Raw genomic sequence first — 18055 nt, forward strand, 5'->3', positions numbered from 1 at the left:
TATGTAAAATAGCAATAGTAGTGATTAACTTAGGATATCAAAATGAAATCATATAAAAAGACTGGACAAAGTAATGTAAGATGAGAGGGGCTGATTAGAATTAGAGCATTCTAAGATTTTTATATTACTTGAGAGAAGAATAGAGATAGCTTTATTAAGTCAGATATGGTTGTCAAAATTTACATGGACAACAGGGATAAAGAATGGACTGTATAACTTCAAAACAAACAGAACAAGAGGTGAATAATCTAATACAGTAGAGGCAGAAGAGGTGTAAAGTAAATGAATAAGGTTGTAGGAATAAATGTATCAGTAATTACAATAAATATAAATAGACTGATATTTACAGTTAGATTGGTTAGATTGAACTTCTAAAAATACAGCTATGTGCTACTTCAGGATGCATTCCTAAAATATAAAGACAGGAGACAAGTTGAAAGGAAAAGGGTGGGGAAAAGGTACCAGGCAAAAAGTAATCAAAAGAAAGCTTGTGGTTATATTAATATAAGACAAAAGAGACTTTAGGGCAAAAACAATTAGGAATAGAATGGACTGCTATATATGACAGAATAAAAAGACTGTGAATAAATAGCAGTCCTAAAAATGTATATAACTAATAATATAACCTTAAAATATATAAAGCAAAAAAATGATATAATTAAAAGGAAAATTTGATAAATCCACAGTCATAGCGGGAGAATGTCTTTCAATAATCAGTGAATCAATCAGATCAAAATTAGTTAAGGTTATAGAAGATTTTAACATAATTAACTGGCTGGCCACACGATCATATGTAGAATTCTTTAATCAGATTGAGAATACACATTATTTTCAGATATAGAAAATTTAATTTTGAAAAAGTGGTTATTAGGGCACAAAACAAGTGTCAAAGTCTGTAATATACAGATCACTTTTTCTGATGACAGGTAGTTTAGAAATCAACAATCAGTTAATTCTCTCATACATCCTCCCATACACTTGGAAATTAAAATGCACACAGCTGAGTAACTTATGGGTCATATAATACATCATAATGGAATAAAAATGTTTAAAACTCAACAATAAAAAACAGTTTTTGAAAACTCAGTCAGTCATACCTTAAAGATAATTTTTTGTATTCACATTAGAAAAGGATAACTGGATATTAAAAGGCTTAGTTAGCATCTAACTCAAGAAGTTGTTTTTGTTTTTATTTTTTAATGGAAGGGGTTAAACCCAAAGAAAGTGGAAGGAAAGACATACTAAAGAAAAAAAAAAGTTAAAGTTCAGGAAACAATTCAAGAAAACCAATAGTTGGTTCCTTGGAAAACTTGATTGAATATAACAGAGAGAAGACACAAATAACAAAATTAGGATTAAAAGGGCATAATTCTAGGAAACAGTAGGTCCTTTAAAAGTAAGAGGATATAATAAGTAACTTCATGACAATAAGTTTGAAAACCAAAGGGACAGTTTCCTAGGAAAATATTTAACTGTTCATAAGAAAAAAAACAGACTTACAGCAATTAATGTCATTTATTCATTCATTCATTCAACAAATATTTATAAAATGTGACTAGTAGAGTTTTAGGCACTGGAGATGCAGTAGTGAGCAAAATAATGGAAGTCCTCGTTTTCATAAAGCTTGCTTTCTTGTGGTGGGCGATAGATAAGGCATTAATAAACTTTGTTAGGTGTTGATGAATTCTCTGAAGTATAAAGAAAGAGAATGGGCTGTTCTATGTAAGACAGTCAAAGACATAACGTTGCATGTGAAGGAGGTGATGGAGCAAAGCAAGCGGATGTTGGAGGAAGAGTGGTCTGGGTCCGGGCCCGAGGGGCGTGTGCAAAGGGCATGAGGCAGGGAGGATTTTTGATGGAGGAGAGCGAGTATTGTGGATAAGGGAGATTGGCAGAAGCAGAGATCAGTGAGGTAACCTTGGGCCAGATCCTGAAATCCTTGTAAGGACTTTTGATTCAGCAGTTAGAAACCTGTGCAAAAAGGGAAGATGATGTTAATAACTTCTACTCATGTATATGTCAGTTATATCGATAAAGCTGCGGAAAAAACTCCTATTCATAAGTTGCGGAATTAATTAAATTCATGTATAACTTCTTTGTAAAACACTATCCAAGTGATAGTTTTTTTGTTTTTTGTTTTTATCCAGAAGTAATAATCACTTGCTGAAAATATAAGTATGGAGCATCAACCATGAGCCAGGACTTGTGCAAAGTGTAACGAATACAAAGATGTGGTACTCTTCTCTGTCCAGTATGGAGACAGACATACACAACAATTTCTCTGCAGTGTGCTAGGGGTTATAATACAGAGATTAAAATCTGATGACTAGTAGAGGCCTCAAATTTTTATCGTCTGTGAAGATTTATATTAAAACAAGGTATGTGGGGTTTTTTGTAGGGTAGCTTATATTTTCCTGTTAGCCCAAGGAGAATGGAAAATTAGATTTCTCATTTAGCAGCAGTGATTGTCACACAGTGTTTCTGCTGAGATGAACACCTGAATGTGGCACTTACCATACCTATCTGGGAGATAATAAACATGGTAAGAAATCTAGAATTTGAATCATGGTATAGCCGTAGCATTTCAGATGCTTAATTCTTTGTCTTCAAAGTTAGTTCAATATGAAGTAAATAGTACTTGATTTTCTTAATAAAATATGTATTGCAGGCTTTTGCCAGTCTTCCTTCTTCAAAAAGGCTTTATTAGCTTCATTTGTACAGCACAGAGCCTGACTCATAAAGCATAGAGAGAACTCTTGCTTTTTCAGACTTTTAGCTGGTTTTACTCCTAAAAAAACTAGGTACCCTGAAAATTTCCTATATTCCTAACATTGAAGTCATGCTTACTGTGTGCCAGGCTCTCTCCTCAGTGCTTTACCTATGTTACCTCATTGCATCCTCACAATTCTGTAAGGCAGGGACAAATTTCCTTTTCAGATTTGAGATAGAGCTGAGACACAGTAAGGTTTACTAACAGTACAGCCTCGCATTGAAAAGTAGCACAGCTGCAATCAGAACCCTGACAGTGAGTCTGCCTATACCTTTCACTCTCCTGCCTCCCGTGATAGATTGGCAGTGATTGTCGAATGCTTCCTTGACTGGAAACATTCCAATGTGATAGTCCTTAGTCTGATTGAAATAGGTCAGGACCTTTGTTAATTTTGAATTGTGAGTTTCTCTGCCCTAGAATGCACTTAAGAAAACTTAAACATCAGCACTTAATTCCTTTAGGTCCTAAAATACATACATTACGCCCCAGTTCCGGTCTCAGCTTTGCCATTAACTAATGTGGGAGCTTGGACAAGTTTCTCCACCTGGCTTTGGGTGTTTCCAATGTAAAAGGAGGGGATTAGATTAGAAAATTCTCTATATTACCTACTAGCTCAGTAATTATCTGACTCTGTACTCTACCAAAATAATACCAACTTTTTTGTCTAGTCATCTAGAACTTGTTTTTCCCAATGAAAAAAGAAAGTGTGGATTCTAAAGTGTTCTTCTATTTTGCTAGTCTCCTTGTTACTTTAAATACTCAAAAAAATTACACCAGGCTACTAGCTTTTGCCATCCTTAACTGTATATGTCATGTTCTCAATTTTAATGGCTGGGACTCTTCCCAGAAGGTCTATGCTGGTCACCAGCAAAATGGAACACTCAAGACTCAAGGACGTCTCATGAAAATGCTTCCTCCGTGTGCTTGGAAATCAGTAGTTACTGTGGCAACAACAGACTGATTTGAAGTGTTAGCTGTTAATTAAAACAATGCAGAGGTGTACAGTCCTTAGGTGTAACCAGAGTCTGCATGCAAACTTCATTAGTCACTTTACAGTTAATGTATTGAGGAAGGTCAAGACAATTGAGATGCAGTACCCACTGAAAGTAAACAAATCCCTTTTCTCCAGGTAGAATGCCATTTGCAAAGTTAAGGGACACACTCGACTCCTGCCTGGCCATGCCTTTGTCATTCACTTCTCCCTGATGATTAAATGTTAAATTGGTACTGTCATTGCACTGTAAACCAAACCACACAGCGTCTTTATTGCTCGAAATCTAACCCAAACTTCCACGGATGAATTAGCGTGCGTCATGATTAAATCATCAAGCCTCCCCCTTTTAATTCACTTGGAAATAGGAGACCTTTCTTTTGAAAAGACATCAGCTTTCTTGACAAGCTAATTAAGTTGCCAACCTGTCCAGTATGTCATCTATCTTAGATTAACTTCTAATCATCTGTTGGTCTCAAAAGTCCAGGTGTTGCTTGCTGTCCAAAGTAACAACACTGTTCTTTTTACAACCTTTAAATCCTTGTGTGTATGCATTCAACTATTTACCTTCATATTTTAGTCCTTGGTGATTGATTTTAATATACAGTATTTTAAAAAGTTGAAATTAGAAGAGTCTGTGGTATATAAGGGAAAAATACTCTTTCAGATTCTACATGTTACCTATATTATATAGAATAAAGTTACTGTATTCAAATTTCGTTTCATGTTAACTTTGTCCAACAACTTCTCTGTCAGGCATTGAGAAAAATACAGTGTAAGTCTTTATATACCAATTTAATATATGAGTTCAGATATATCATTAATCAAATCATGAACTGAAATGTAGTTTCACACTGTGAAAGTCTGATACTAACATAGATAATAAAGTAAGTGGTAATTTGTTTTAAAACCAGTGTAATATAGGGCTCTACCTATAAAATGTAGATCATTTTATACAAAGTATAAATTTTTAAAAATAATTTAGGTTTTATAAATAATATTTCTGTGTACTAGAGAGGTTAATATTTAAATAAAGTTTTCAGACACTACAGATTAAACAGCTCTTAGGTAAAGTAAACAACTGCCACCTAATTTTTATAATATCACCTTTCCTTTAAGTGATACATGCTTTAATTTCTCTATAATTAATACTTTTATTGAAGTATCGTTGATACACAATGTTACATTAGTTTCAAGTATACAACTCAGTAGTCAACAGTTACCCACATTATTAAATCCTCACTCCAACTAATAGTTACTATCTGTCAACATAGAAATATGTTACAGAATCATTGGCTATTTTCTCCATGCTATACTACCTTCCCCTGACCAGCTTATATTGTGACTAAGAATTTTTGTGCCCATTTATCCCTCTCACCCTTCCCACCCACCTTAGTCCCTCCCCCATAGTTGTCATCAGTCACTTCTCAGTGTCTATGAATCTACTGCTATTTTGTTCATTTTGTTTTGTTCTGTTTTTAGATTCCACATGTAAATGAAATCATATGGTATTTGTCTTTTCCATCAGGCTTCATGTTATTGCAAATGACAGGATTTCTTTCATTTTATGGCTGAATAATAATAGTCTATTGTGTATGTGTACCACATCTTCGTTGTCCATTCACCTATCAGTGGACACTTTTAATTCCTTCCATATCTTGGCCATTGTAGATAGTGCAGCATTAAACATAGGGGTGCGTATATCTTTTTGAATCAGGATTTTGTTTTCTTAAGGTAAATTCCTGGGAATTACTGGGTCGTATGGTTTCTATTTTTAAGTTTTTGAGGAACCTCCATACTGCTTTCCACAGTGGCTGCACCAACTTACATTCCCATTGTAGGAGGGTTCCCTTTTCTCCACATCTTTGCTAACACTTGTTATTTCTTGTCTTTTGGTAGTGACCATTCTAACTAGTTGGGGCTGATATCTTAGTGTGGTTTTGATTTGCATTTCCATGATGATTAACAGTGTAGAGCATCTTTTCATGTGCCTTTTGACCATCTGTGTTTCTACTTTGAAGAAATGTCTGTTGAGGTCCTCCACCCATTTTTTAATCAAGTCTTTTAATTTATTTTTTTGGCATTGAGGCATATGAGTCCTTTATGTATTTTGGATGTTAACCCCTTTTCAGACAAATTGTTCACAGATAATATTCTCCCATACTGTATGTCGCCTTTTTGTTTTTCTGATGGTGTCCTTTGTTGTACAGAAAGTTTTTAGTTTGATGTAGTCCCACTTGTTCATATTTTATTTTGTTTCCCTTGTCTAGGGAGATATGTCCAAAGAAAATTGCTTATGTTTATGTTTAAGAGATTTTTGCCTATGTTTTCTTCTCAAAATTTTATGGTTTCTTGTCTTACATTTAGGTCTTTAAAATGAATTGTTAAAACAAAGGCTAAGTTTACCTTCCATAATTGGCTTGACCTTTATCCACTCAAGTAGGAAAAGCAGAATGAATTTCTTAGAACGCTTATAGACATGGATATATGTATACGTACATGCACACATTTTTTTTTGAGTATTATCTGAATTTGTAACATTTTGTCTATGAAAAGTTACAAGTACTTGTAGATTCTTAATAACTAAACCGTTCTACAAGTCAGTCACTTAAAAACCACTTATGATTGCACAGCGCTGTAAATTTACTAAAAATCATTGCATTGTACATTTAAGCAAGTGAATTTTGTCACATATAATTACCCCTCAATAAAACTTTTAAACATTTGTCAGAGCAACCACACAGATACTTCTATCAAAAACAACAGAAAATGAAGTCCTCATTTTGATAATAGAATATGTGTTTTGTCTTTAAGAAATGAGCAGTTTTTACTAATAAGTTACTACCAAGCAAATATTGGGAGCCTGGTAAATATATCTGGCAACTTAAGGTAGGTGAGGATGGGGAGTTTCTGAGAATCTAACTACCACTCCCCACCGTCTTCCCCACCCTACTCATATCCTAAGACTAGCTGGGTGAGAGGAAGAGCATTCAGTCATGCCTTATGTACAAGATTTTAGTTCTTCCAAACGAATTTGTTTCTTTATGCTTTTATGGACTTGCAATAACGGTGCTTGTTTATGTTATGTAGTTCGTTTTGAAATTTTTGTATGAGGCAAATTGTTTCTGGATAATGGTGAGAATGTGCAGTCCTTACAGTATGTGAAAGGCCACATTTCATTTAGACACAAAAGGTCTTCATGAGAGGTGAAGGTATTTTATTTCTGCAAACCTTATTCTCTTGCACTTTTTCATAAATGAATGTATTCATATTCCTTGATTTAAATTGTGGTTATTTTTATTGTATCTGATCATTTGGGCTCATCTCTTTTCTAAAGGTTTTTTAATATTGAGAGATGCCACCTTTAGGAAAAAAACCACATATGTGAGCCCGACAACTCTGATTTGTCATATGAATTTATATCTTAGGTCATAGCACATGCCATGTGTTTTCAGATTATTTTGATAAAATGTAGGGATATAGTTTATCTGTATATAATGGAAATAAAAAGAAAAGGAAAACCTCCTCTTTTATATGGCTCTGTATAGTGCATATCAAAGGGCTGTAGAAGACCTCCCACACGCAGTGACAGGTATAAGGGATCTAGAGCCAGAAGACCTGGGTTTGAAGTCTATTTCTGCCACTTACTTTGTGCCATTGGGAAAACTGCTTCACTTCTCTGTGCTTCAAAGTTCTTGTCTATGAAAGGAAGATAACAATACCAGCATTACCTCAGAGGGTTATTTTAAGGTAGTGTTTAATGAATCACTGTGTAAACCATTAAGTGCAATAGAAATAATAATTACTAATGTTATTAGTGTTCTCTGAAAAAATCATCCATCCCATTGCTGCAGGTATGTTCAGATACACATTTATGTGCTTTATCATTTTGTAGGTTGTTTAATGATCCCAGGTGATACTGTTATTTTTTCTTCCTGTAGAGCCTATCATGTCCCAAGTGGGAAAATATTAGCTGTAAAGGTAAGTGCTGGATAATTTTAAGAACTTGTTGATGTTCACTGCTTTCTCTTCCCCTTACTAGCTTGAGTATTGTCAAAGAGGAGAGGAAATGGTTTAGGGTTTGGATGATAGGTAGTGGGAGCTATGGTCCTGTCTGACAGGAGGTTCCTGAAGGTACTTTAAGTATGCCTCAGAAGAGTCCGTTGTAAGCTCCTTGCACTGTGAGTCTTCTAATGATTGTCACCTACACTTCTTTCTGTGTTCCCTGCTTCGTGGCATCATCATTTTCCTGGCCTTACAACTCAAAACTTGAGTAGTTATTCACTCCTTTTTTTCCTTTACCTGCCACATCTTGTAAATTACCATATCCTATCAGAAATCTTCCCTGCAGTGTGTCCATTTGTCACTTTCTGTTCTCATCCTCATTGCCTTAGCCTTCTGTCAGGCTCATATACCTCCTATCTGGACTTCTATAATAACTTGCTCACTGTACTTGTCATCTTTTCCTTCTCCCGTGCACCTTTTACTCTGCCTCAAGAGTTGAGACGTTGAATCACAGATCTGACCTCGTCCTTGTCTTGGCACTCTCCTCCCCTCACTCCCCAATAGGGTACAACAAGAAGCCTCAGACATGTGCCTTGACAGCATCCTGAAATACCCCAGCACCGTGCCTACCAATAGAGTTAAGCTGCACATGATTCAGGGATGTTCTAGGCATTTATTTAACATGCTCCCCACTTGTTTCCATCCTGTTTGTAATCCATACCCTCAGTCCTGCCATCTCTCTTTGGATTTAATCTCTGGCACTGGTTGTTGATGCTTGATCTCCCTATAATTTTATCTCAGATTTCCCTAATCGACTCTCTTCAATTGTTACTCTGACTAAACCACCTCAAGTTCAACCCCACAGAACCCCACTTCCAACACTGGGCTGTAAGCTAACAAGCTGGTCAGGCTGTCTGCAGATTGGTCCTCTGCTTTACCTGTCTGTGACTTCTCATCGTGCTTTTTATCTCCAGACTTCAGGGCCTTAATATTGAAAGCATTTATTTTTTGAGCGACTACTATATGCCAGGTTTTGTGCTAGATGCTACGTAACTGTTATCTTTATGCTTTGAAACTACAAATAAGCCTGTGTATTTTAAATTGGAGGAAACTGAGACTCAGAAAACTGAATTGTTCAAGGTAACACAGTTGGAGGACTAGGGCTAGGATTTAAAACAAAATCCATCTGACTCCAAAGCACATGTCCTTGGCTACCCCATGCAGTCTTTATACAAGTTATTACCATTGCTCATCCCTCTGATTTTCATCCTTCCTTTCAGGGTTCATCTCCTGCAAGATGCCTTCTTAGCTATCTATCCCCAGGTAGAATTCAGTCTCTGTCCCTAACACTTGCATAGTGTATATTTCTGCATTTTTTATCTAGGAAACTAAGAATCAGAAAAATGAATTTACAATTAGTTTTACCTTTTAGGAAGGTTAAACCAAATATAAGATTCAGGTATTCTGACTACTAGAGCGATCGAGCGTGCATCCATACCACACCTGTTACAGCACCTAGAATATGTTATGTGGCATTATCAAGTCTAGTTTTAATAACTTAAATAGGTTTTGGTGAGGAGATATGAGAGAGCTCCTTCCCTCCAACGTAACTAGGTTCACTGAAAGACACCTTAGAGATCATCTGTTGTAGCCCAACATTTTACAGAGGAATAACCTGAGGTCTGGAGAGTTCCCAGGATAGGTTCTGTGGAGGCCAGACTACATCCAGTGTTTTTCTGAGTTTACTGAGTACAACTCCATTGTGCCACCTGAGCACTGGCTTGTCTTTTCTATACCTGCTGAGCCCCTTCTTTTCTCAGATGATACTTTCAACAAGAGCATTATTTTCCTGTCCATTGAGTTATTTGTTCCTTTAATGTGTCAAAACTTAGATTGTTGCCATTGATAAACTGAAATGTAGCCGTCCCTCCAAGAGAGGGAAGCACTGCTATAAATCACCAAAAACCTTATTATTTGGCCTTGTATAAGTACATTACAAGTTTTCATAATTTTATACATTTTGAATTATGTTTAACCTAAGCCAATACTAAAATTCTTGTGCATTACTATTTAGTTGAGTATAGCAGGGAGCTAATAGCTATTTCTGGAAAGGATTAAAAACAATTTTTAAAAAGAACATATTTAAAGAAGTGCTGTGAAAATAGAGACTTTCAGTAAATGAAGTCATTTTTCACTAGACCTGACTATACAACTGAGCTTTAGAGGAAGGCCTGTATTGTCGTCACTTTGCATCCCTAGATTCTATGAAATCACATGCTAGATGCTTAAAATGAAATAATAAATGAATAATTTAAGAGTAAGTATGATTATTGTGTTTAAACTTCTGTTGAGCCCTGAACTTCATGGTGGCCAAAGCAAAAACCATGTAGCTTATATAATAGTTATAATCTAACAGAGAGAAATGTACCATTTCTCCAAAAGAGGCAGTTTTTCACTCAGTCTTGAACTTGTATTAGTTTCCAAATATTTGGAGATTTTCCAGGTACCCTCTGGTATTGATTTCACATTTAAATCCACTGTGATCAGAGAACATACTTTGAATAATTGGAATTATTTTAAGTTTATTGAGATTTGTTTGATGAACCAAAATATGAATTATCTTGGTAGGTGTTCCCTGTGCACATGAAGACTGTATAGTCCATTGAATAGATGTTGAATAAATATCAATTAGATCAAATTGGCTGATAGCATGGTTCAAAATTTTCATATCTTTTCTGATTTTTATCTACTCATTCTATCAATTATTGAAAGACAGGTGTTGAAATCTCCAGCAGTAATTGTGAATTTGTCTATTTTTTCCCTACGTATTTTTGGATGATCTATTAGGTGCATTTAGGATTGTATGTCTCCTTGATGAATCGGCCCCTTTATCATGCATTTAAAAAGTGATCTTTATCCATGGTAGTGTTCCTTTGCTCTGAAATCCACATTGTCTGATGCTAATATGAGCTACTGTACCTTTATTTTGACTAGTGTTAGATGGCATAGACTTTTACTTTTAACCTATTGTGTCTTTATATTTGAGATGGATTTCTTGTAGGCAGCACATAGTTGGGTTTTGTATTTTAGTTCTGATAATGTTTGCTTTTTAATGGTAGTATTCAGACCATTAACATTTCACACGATTATTGATATGGCTGGATTCAGTTCTGTCATCTTACTCTTTGTTTTGTATTTGTTCTGTCTGTAAGTTCTTTTTTTCTTTTTAGCAGTTGTTTTAGAGTTTATAGTATACATCTTTAACTTACCAGAGTCTGCTATCAAGTAATATTGTACCACTTTACCTACAGTATGAGGACTTTACATAGTATACTTTAATTTCCTCATCCTGACCTTCACTGTTACTATGATGCATTTCACTTTCTAATTATGTTTCAAACCACAAAATATATTGTTACTATTTTTGTTTTAGATGTCTTTTGAAGACATTTAAAAAATAAGAAAAGATTTGTATTTACCCATTTTCTCACCAGTTCCAGTGTTCTACCATTTTTCTTATGTCTGAAAGACTCACTTTTTTCACATTTCTTATAGTATGTGAGTCTTCTGGTAATGAATTCTTTCACCCTTTTCATATCTGAAAAGTATATGTTTGACTTTAATTTTTTAAAGATATTTTCCCAGTTAGAGAATTCTAGGTTGGTAGCTCTATTCTTTCAGGATTTTAAAGATTCTATTTCACTATCTCCTGGCTTACATTGTTTCCAATGAAAAGTATACTGTCATTTTAAATCTTTATTCCTCTGCACATTAGAACTGACTTCTTCTCTGGCTGCTTTTAAGATTTTTTTTCTTTATCACTAGTCTTAAGCAGTTCAATTATAATGAGCTTTTATGTAATTTTCTTCCTGACTCATTTACTTAGAATTTGTTGAGATTCTTGCATCTCTAGTTTTACCCTTCATTAAATTTGGAAAAATTTTAGCTATTAGTTCTTCAGGAATCCCACAGCTCTTTGGGTACTTAAATTGTATACATATTAGGTCACTTGAAGTTGTCCCACAGCAAAATGATGTTTGGTTGTTTGTGTTGGCCTTTTTTCTCTCCATTGTTTCATTTTTGGATGAAATATTTCATAATTCTGTTTTCAGATATTTAAGTTTTGATCTTTTCATCTGCATTGTCTAATCTGCTATTACTCTTGTCCAGTATATTTTTCATATCAGACATTGTAATTTTTATCCCTACAAGTTTACACTTCTTTTTAACATTTTCCATGTCTCTATTTAACATGCTCAACCTTCTACCTTCTTGGATATATGGAATACAGTTTTGTAACATATGGAATAGAATTAACTGAATTAATGGTTTGTCTATTAAATCTATCATATGTGTCATTTGGGGGTCAGTTTTGACTGCTTTTTCTCCTCATTCTGGTGTATCTTATTGGATGCCAGTCATTGCCATAGGTGCTAGATATTTTTGCATTCCTATAAATATTCTTTGACTTTATTCTGAGATACTGTTTAGTGATTTTGAGACAGTTTGCTCCTTTTAAGACTTGCTTTTAAGCTTTATTAGACGGGGCCAACTCAGTGGTCAGTATAGAACCAATTTTCCCCACTTGTCTGAAGCAGTAGGCTTCTGAATACCCTACCTGGTACCTGGCAATTACAATTGACCCTTGCACAACATGGATTTGAATGCACAAGTCATTGAATATATGCATTTTTTTCCAAAAAATATATATTGAAAGATTTTTTTGGAGATTGGTGATAATTTGAAAAATATTTCTTTTCTCTGGCTTATTTTATTGTAAGAATATAGTATATAATATGCAAAATAAGTGTTCATTGACTGTTTATTTTATTGGTAAGGCTTCTTTCTGGTCAACAATGCGATATTAATAGTTAAGTTTTTGGGGAGTCAAAAGTTATATGTGGATTTTTGACTGTGCAGGACCTCAGCACCCCTGACCCCTGCATTGTTTGAAAAAACAAGTCATCTGCACAAGGTTTTCCACCCAGGCTGGTGGGAACACAAACTCTTCCTGCCTCATGTGAGCCCTGCAGTGTTTCTTCTAGGACTTTCTGGTGGTTCTTTCTCCTCAGGTAATCTTCTAACATCCACGCGCTGATGCCTTCTCAGCTGAAGCCCCCAGGACCCCATTGGCATAGCTCTGGAGCGCTCTCCCTTTGGTTCTTGGCCAGTGAACACTAACTGCTTTGGCCTCCTCAGACTCCTAGTTCTGTCTCCTCAGACTGGGAAGATGGCTGAGCTCTACCTGCCTTCCCCTTCCTGCACAGGCAACCAGGATACTCTCATTGTGAAATGAACAGCATAAGCTCCTCTTACTTGCTTCCCATCTCTCAGGGATCACTGTCCTAGTTTAGCTAATGTCTGCTGTCTGGAATCTTGTTTGTTTGTTTTAGTGTCTCTTCCTTTCTTGCCACCACTCTTATCCAGATGTTTGTTTTTGTCTCTTGTCAGATATGTTGACCAGCTTTTAAAGTATTCTCTCAGAAACAGAAGCTACCATATATTGATCACTTACATTGTGCTAAGCCCTTTATGTGCATTTTCCTCATTTAATGCTCACAGTGGTTACCACTATTGATCGCCACTTAAAGATGCAGAAGCCGAGGCCCAGAGAAGTTTAACAGCTTGTCCAAGGTCCCTCAGCTAATAAGTAATGGAACCAGGATTTGAACCCAGGCAGGTCTGGCCCCAGGTCCATGCTCTTAACATCTGTTCTACATTGCCATTCACTACCCTCAGACTTGGCTTCCTAAAGCATAGTCCTGGTCACATTTCTTCCTCTCTCAGAAGTCTTCAAGGCTCTATATTCTCAAACTAAAAACTCAAACTCTGTGGGATGGCACCCAAGGTCTTGCACAGTATGTCATCAGCCTGCTTTTGTACATTATCTTACATGTTTGAGTTCTATGCTGCTTTTACATTGAGCTCATTTCCTTACCTGAACCCAGGCACTTTCTTACTTCAACACTTTGATTCACATATTTCTTATTAGAATGCCTTCACCCATTGTCTCCACCTATCAAAATCCTTAACACTCTTAAAGGGTCGTCTCGAAAGCCTGCTCCCCCATTGAACTCACTTGGATAAATCTTGTCACATATGGTATATCTCTCACTCACTCACTTTATCCTTTGAGCCTCTCTAGAATTCTCTGTATATGCTTCTTACGGGTGTTAATCACATACTGCCTTGTACTGTGCTGAGTATACATGTTCATTTCTCATGTTATATTGAAATCTCTTTGTAAATGGGGAACAGATCTTATTTATTTTTTTGTCTTATTTACTGAATCATGCAGAACCTTGCATATAGGACTATGTGTAATGACTAGATGTTCAATACATAATTTATTGAATGACCGACTGAATAAATTTTGTTCTTTTGTTGTTCAGTTTATTCATTGTTTTTTTAAAGTAGCATCTTCAAAGCAGATTCAGTTCATATACAGAATATCCCATAGTGTTCTTTGTATGGACCATTGCTCTCACCCAGAGTATTTCTTAGCTTTTTTTATATTAAAGGGTGAATTGAAAGGTTAAGAGTTAGAAGTGCATTTGATCTTTTCCTGACCCTCTCCTGACTTTTGTGTGACTTCAAGCATGTCACTTGAACCTTTCAGTGACCTCAACTGTAAAATGGGGCTTCCTGGTGTCACAGAAATATTGTGAAGAGCAGCAAATCACAGTCCTTGTCTAAACAGAATCACCTGCAGGACTCTGATGCCTGCATAGAATAATGAGGGGAATTTAAGTTCCCAAGCAAGTGATCAGTTGGGCCCACACTTTGAATGTCTGTGGGAGCAATTATAGAACAGTCCTTGAAAAATTTGTTACTTTTCTCTTTCTCAATGTAATTTTTTAGACAAAAAAAACCCCATGTTGTAATGTTTACCTTTTCAGACTTCAGAAGTTGTAAAACATCACCTTAGATATTTTATAAAGCATGTTGAATTTGGGAAAAAATAGAAGTACCTTGAATTTTTAATTTATACCACTGAATTTAGAAAAATTTCTGCCTCAAAGAGAATATTTTGAAAACGATGCTGAACATAGGTTCACAATAACTATTTGATAATAATTGTAGGTAACTCATGAAATGTGTTTCTAACTAGCTTTTTGTGGGGGGAGTATTGTAGGTAAACAAGACAGTTGCAAACAAGTAGAGCAGAAAACAAATAAAAATATTATTAGTCATCATGCAGATAGAACCATTTTATACCTATTCTATAAAATCTTTCAAAGAGTAGACCTTAATAGGTCTCCTAGCTTTTTTTATTTCCTAATTGGGAAAAATCCATCTAACAGGCTATTTCTTAGCATTGTGTGTAGCGTGTGCTGATTATCATTCTTTGACGCTTTGCGTTTCTGCTGCTTTTAAACTAGCATTTAAATGGACCATTTGATTAATCATTTGTATACTGACTGTAATCCTCCCAAATTTCCTTTCTGAGTTGTACATACTGTAAAAGACAATTATGTCGCCACAGATTAAATAAGTGAATTAAAACAGAATAGTGGCTTAATTTGACCTGTGATTTTGCTCTCCTTCCCTTTAGTGGAGTGTGTGCCACTCCAGCAAATAAATGAAGTCATCCGTGACAGCTTGTGATGAATTGCCGTATTTATACTGTATATTTTAATAGCCTCACACTAATTTAAATTGAGCACAGAGTAAATTATAATTCAGTCACTTGACTGCTTATATTTAACTTGACAACCTATCCTTATTTGTCCTGGAGGGGTAGGGGAGAGCAGCGGAAACACACTCGGGTATTTTAGTTTCTCACTTAACCCTTTCTCCATGAAATGCTTCATGTTCAAGTTCTCTCCAGTATGTAAAATTTAACTCTTCCTAAGGAGAAAAGAAAATAATAGTGAAGACTCAGGAGTTGATACTTTCCTTGTACCTCAGAAAGAAAATTCGTTTTTGCCATGCTTTTTTTCCATTGCTTTCACATAAGGAATTGGACTTAAGTTTAGCAGCTTAAAAGCTCACTCACAGGAATGCCCAGGGGAAGGAGAATTAACCTTCCACCTAGAGCGCCAAGTCTCCCAGAAAATAGAAGAGCATTTCAGTATACTTATTTTAAGGTGGATTTTACTTTCCCTCTCAAGGCCCCAGAAATTACTATATTCACTTTTGCACCATTATAGCAATGGCCAGTATTCTGAACTATAGCAAATACCAAGAACGATGAAGACCTGTTAGAATGCAATGGATTGGCTCCACAAATACGGTATTATTTGCTGCATTTTAGGTCAGTGTGGCGCTTCTATTTTGGCATTTATGTCTTTGGTTTTAAATTCCATTTTAGAAATCAAGTAATTTTCTTCCTTCCCATCCAGAAACAGCTTCTTATTTAGAGAACTATGGTTGTAAGGAACACCTTACTTAAATCCCACATCATTTAACGGGTACTACTCTGAGTAAGACTCTGTACTGGGTGCAGGGGAAGGGGGTGGGAGAAAGATGCACAGGACTCAGTGTTTGCCCTTGAGAGGCTTCTAACTTATTCTTTAGGCTTCTGGGTTCTTTTTTGGATATGAGGCATGAATGCTAAGGCGAATGTGATAAGGAGAAATGTTAAGGGACAGAACTAAATGCTGATGGAGGGCTCTGGGGCTGGCTTCATGGACATGGTAGCAATTCAAGCTGGGTCTAAAAGATAGAAAAGGTTTTGTGATTAGTGATTGTGGGGCAGAGTGCGGAAGCACGCCCTAGTCGGAGGGAATAACAGGAGCAGAGGCTGGAAGTGGGGGAGAGCACAGGACGTGTATAGACAGGCAAAAATCTGGTTTCATATGAGAATTGGGTTTGTGATGGGGTGTAGTGGGAGAAGGAGTTAAGAGTAACAAGTTGGAGCTAGATTGTGGAAGAATCCTTTGAATGTCATGGACGAGTTTTTTTGTTTTTGTTTTTTCTTTATGCTAGGCCATGGACCAATTAAAGTTCATGATACAGGTCATGATATATTTACTGCCAGTAATTTGGTGTTAATTGCAAGGTGTCTGCTAGCCATGTGGAATCATGTCATTTCTAGATCAGGGGCTTAGAGATGCAGTATGTGTTAGTAGTCATACTAAGCACTGATAAATGGCATTTTTGAAACCTTAAATAAGTGGTTCTTAACCTTACTGTGGGTCAGAAATCATCTGCGGGGTTTCAAAAAGATGAGAAAATATGGGCCCAATCCCAGTGATTCTGTTTCCATTATTCTGGGGTAAAGGTCTGTGCATCAAGATTTGTGTAAAGTGCCCCCTATGTATTACATGCAAGTACCTTTATATAAAGGTAATCATAATGTGAAGCCAGGGCGGGTTGAGAACCACTGCTTTAAGGTAAATAATAACTTCATTCCCTTTAGCAAAGTTTTTTAGGGTGAGAGATTCCCTGTATTTGACATAGTGGTGTGAATAGCTCTAATATTTTATGACATATAATTGAAATGCCACCAGATGAATTAATTTCGTTGCTAAGTTTTATACAGGGACAAAAATGTAAGTGAATATTGTTGGCAAATGACTGTTGAGCGGAAGAAATATCTAAATGTTTCTTGGCAGTATTACACTTGCAATCTTGTTTAGTGAGAGCTTTTATAAATAACCCTAAAGCAAACTTTTGATAGAAACTGGCTATGCCTTTTTTCCTCACTTTCCCCTTCCCCAAATGGATGTCAGTGCTATAAAATGTGTGTTTTAGAATTGTCCTGTTCTTTCCTTGCTTGGTCAGCAGTTTGCAATTCATAATTTGTATCTTTTTTCTTCATTATAATTATATATATTCTTTAGTTGTAATACAAAATGTAGTTCATTATTGGGGGGAATATAATTACACTGTCAAGGTAATCCTGAATGTTAAATTTTTATCTAGAAGTGTCTAGCATCAGAAACTCTGCCACAAATCTTCAAAACTGTCTTCCGACAATTTTATCCTTATCACTCTTTTTAAAGTAAAAACAATTTACTTTGAAACAGCTTCATTGAAATGCTGAGCAAAATTTGAACACTTGATGATCTTTCTTAAAAAATAAGTGTTTGAAATAGAGTTTATTCTAGGTACGTTTGTAAATAAACTATTTTACATTACTGTGTTAGCAATCTGACTCAGTGGCTGCTATTTGAAGGAAAACCATAAACCATCAGGACATCTTGAAAAATCTATGTTCCTGGGAGTCCAGGGGGCGCCTGACATTGCCAGGCTGCATGGCTTCTCAGAACCTTGGTGTTCTCCTCTAAAAGGAGGGAATTAGGTGAAATAATTTCTGAAGTTCATTCAAGCTCCAACATTTT

At 35.9% G+C, this 18055-nt stretch overlaps 1 protein-coding gene across 15 annotated transcripts in view; it reads left to right on the forward strand.

The window, feature by feature from the left end:
• MAP2K5 (mitogen-activated protein kinase kinase 5) overlaps positions 1-18055 on the forward strand; it is a 257633-nt gene that overhangs the window by 80188 nt on the left and 159390 nt on the right. For all 15 annotated transcript variants that reach the window (XM_057488920.1, XM_036932271.2, XM_036932274.2 and 12 more), the window contains exon 9: positions 7703-7742. In XM_057488920.1, coding sequence (XP_057344903.1) covers positions 7703-7742 — 40 coding nt within the window. The remainder of the gene's footprint in view (positions 1-7702; positions 7743-18055) is intronic.

This window comes from Manis pentadactyla, chromosome 11, assembly GCF_030020395.1.
Source record: "Manis pentadactyla isolate mManPen7 chromosome 11, mManPen7.hap1, whole genome shotgun sequence".
Classification (NCBI taxonomy): Eukaryota; Metazoa; Chordata; class Mammalia; order Pholidota; family Manidae; genus Manis; species Manis pentadactyla.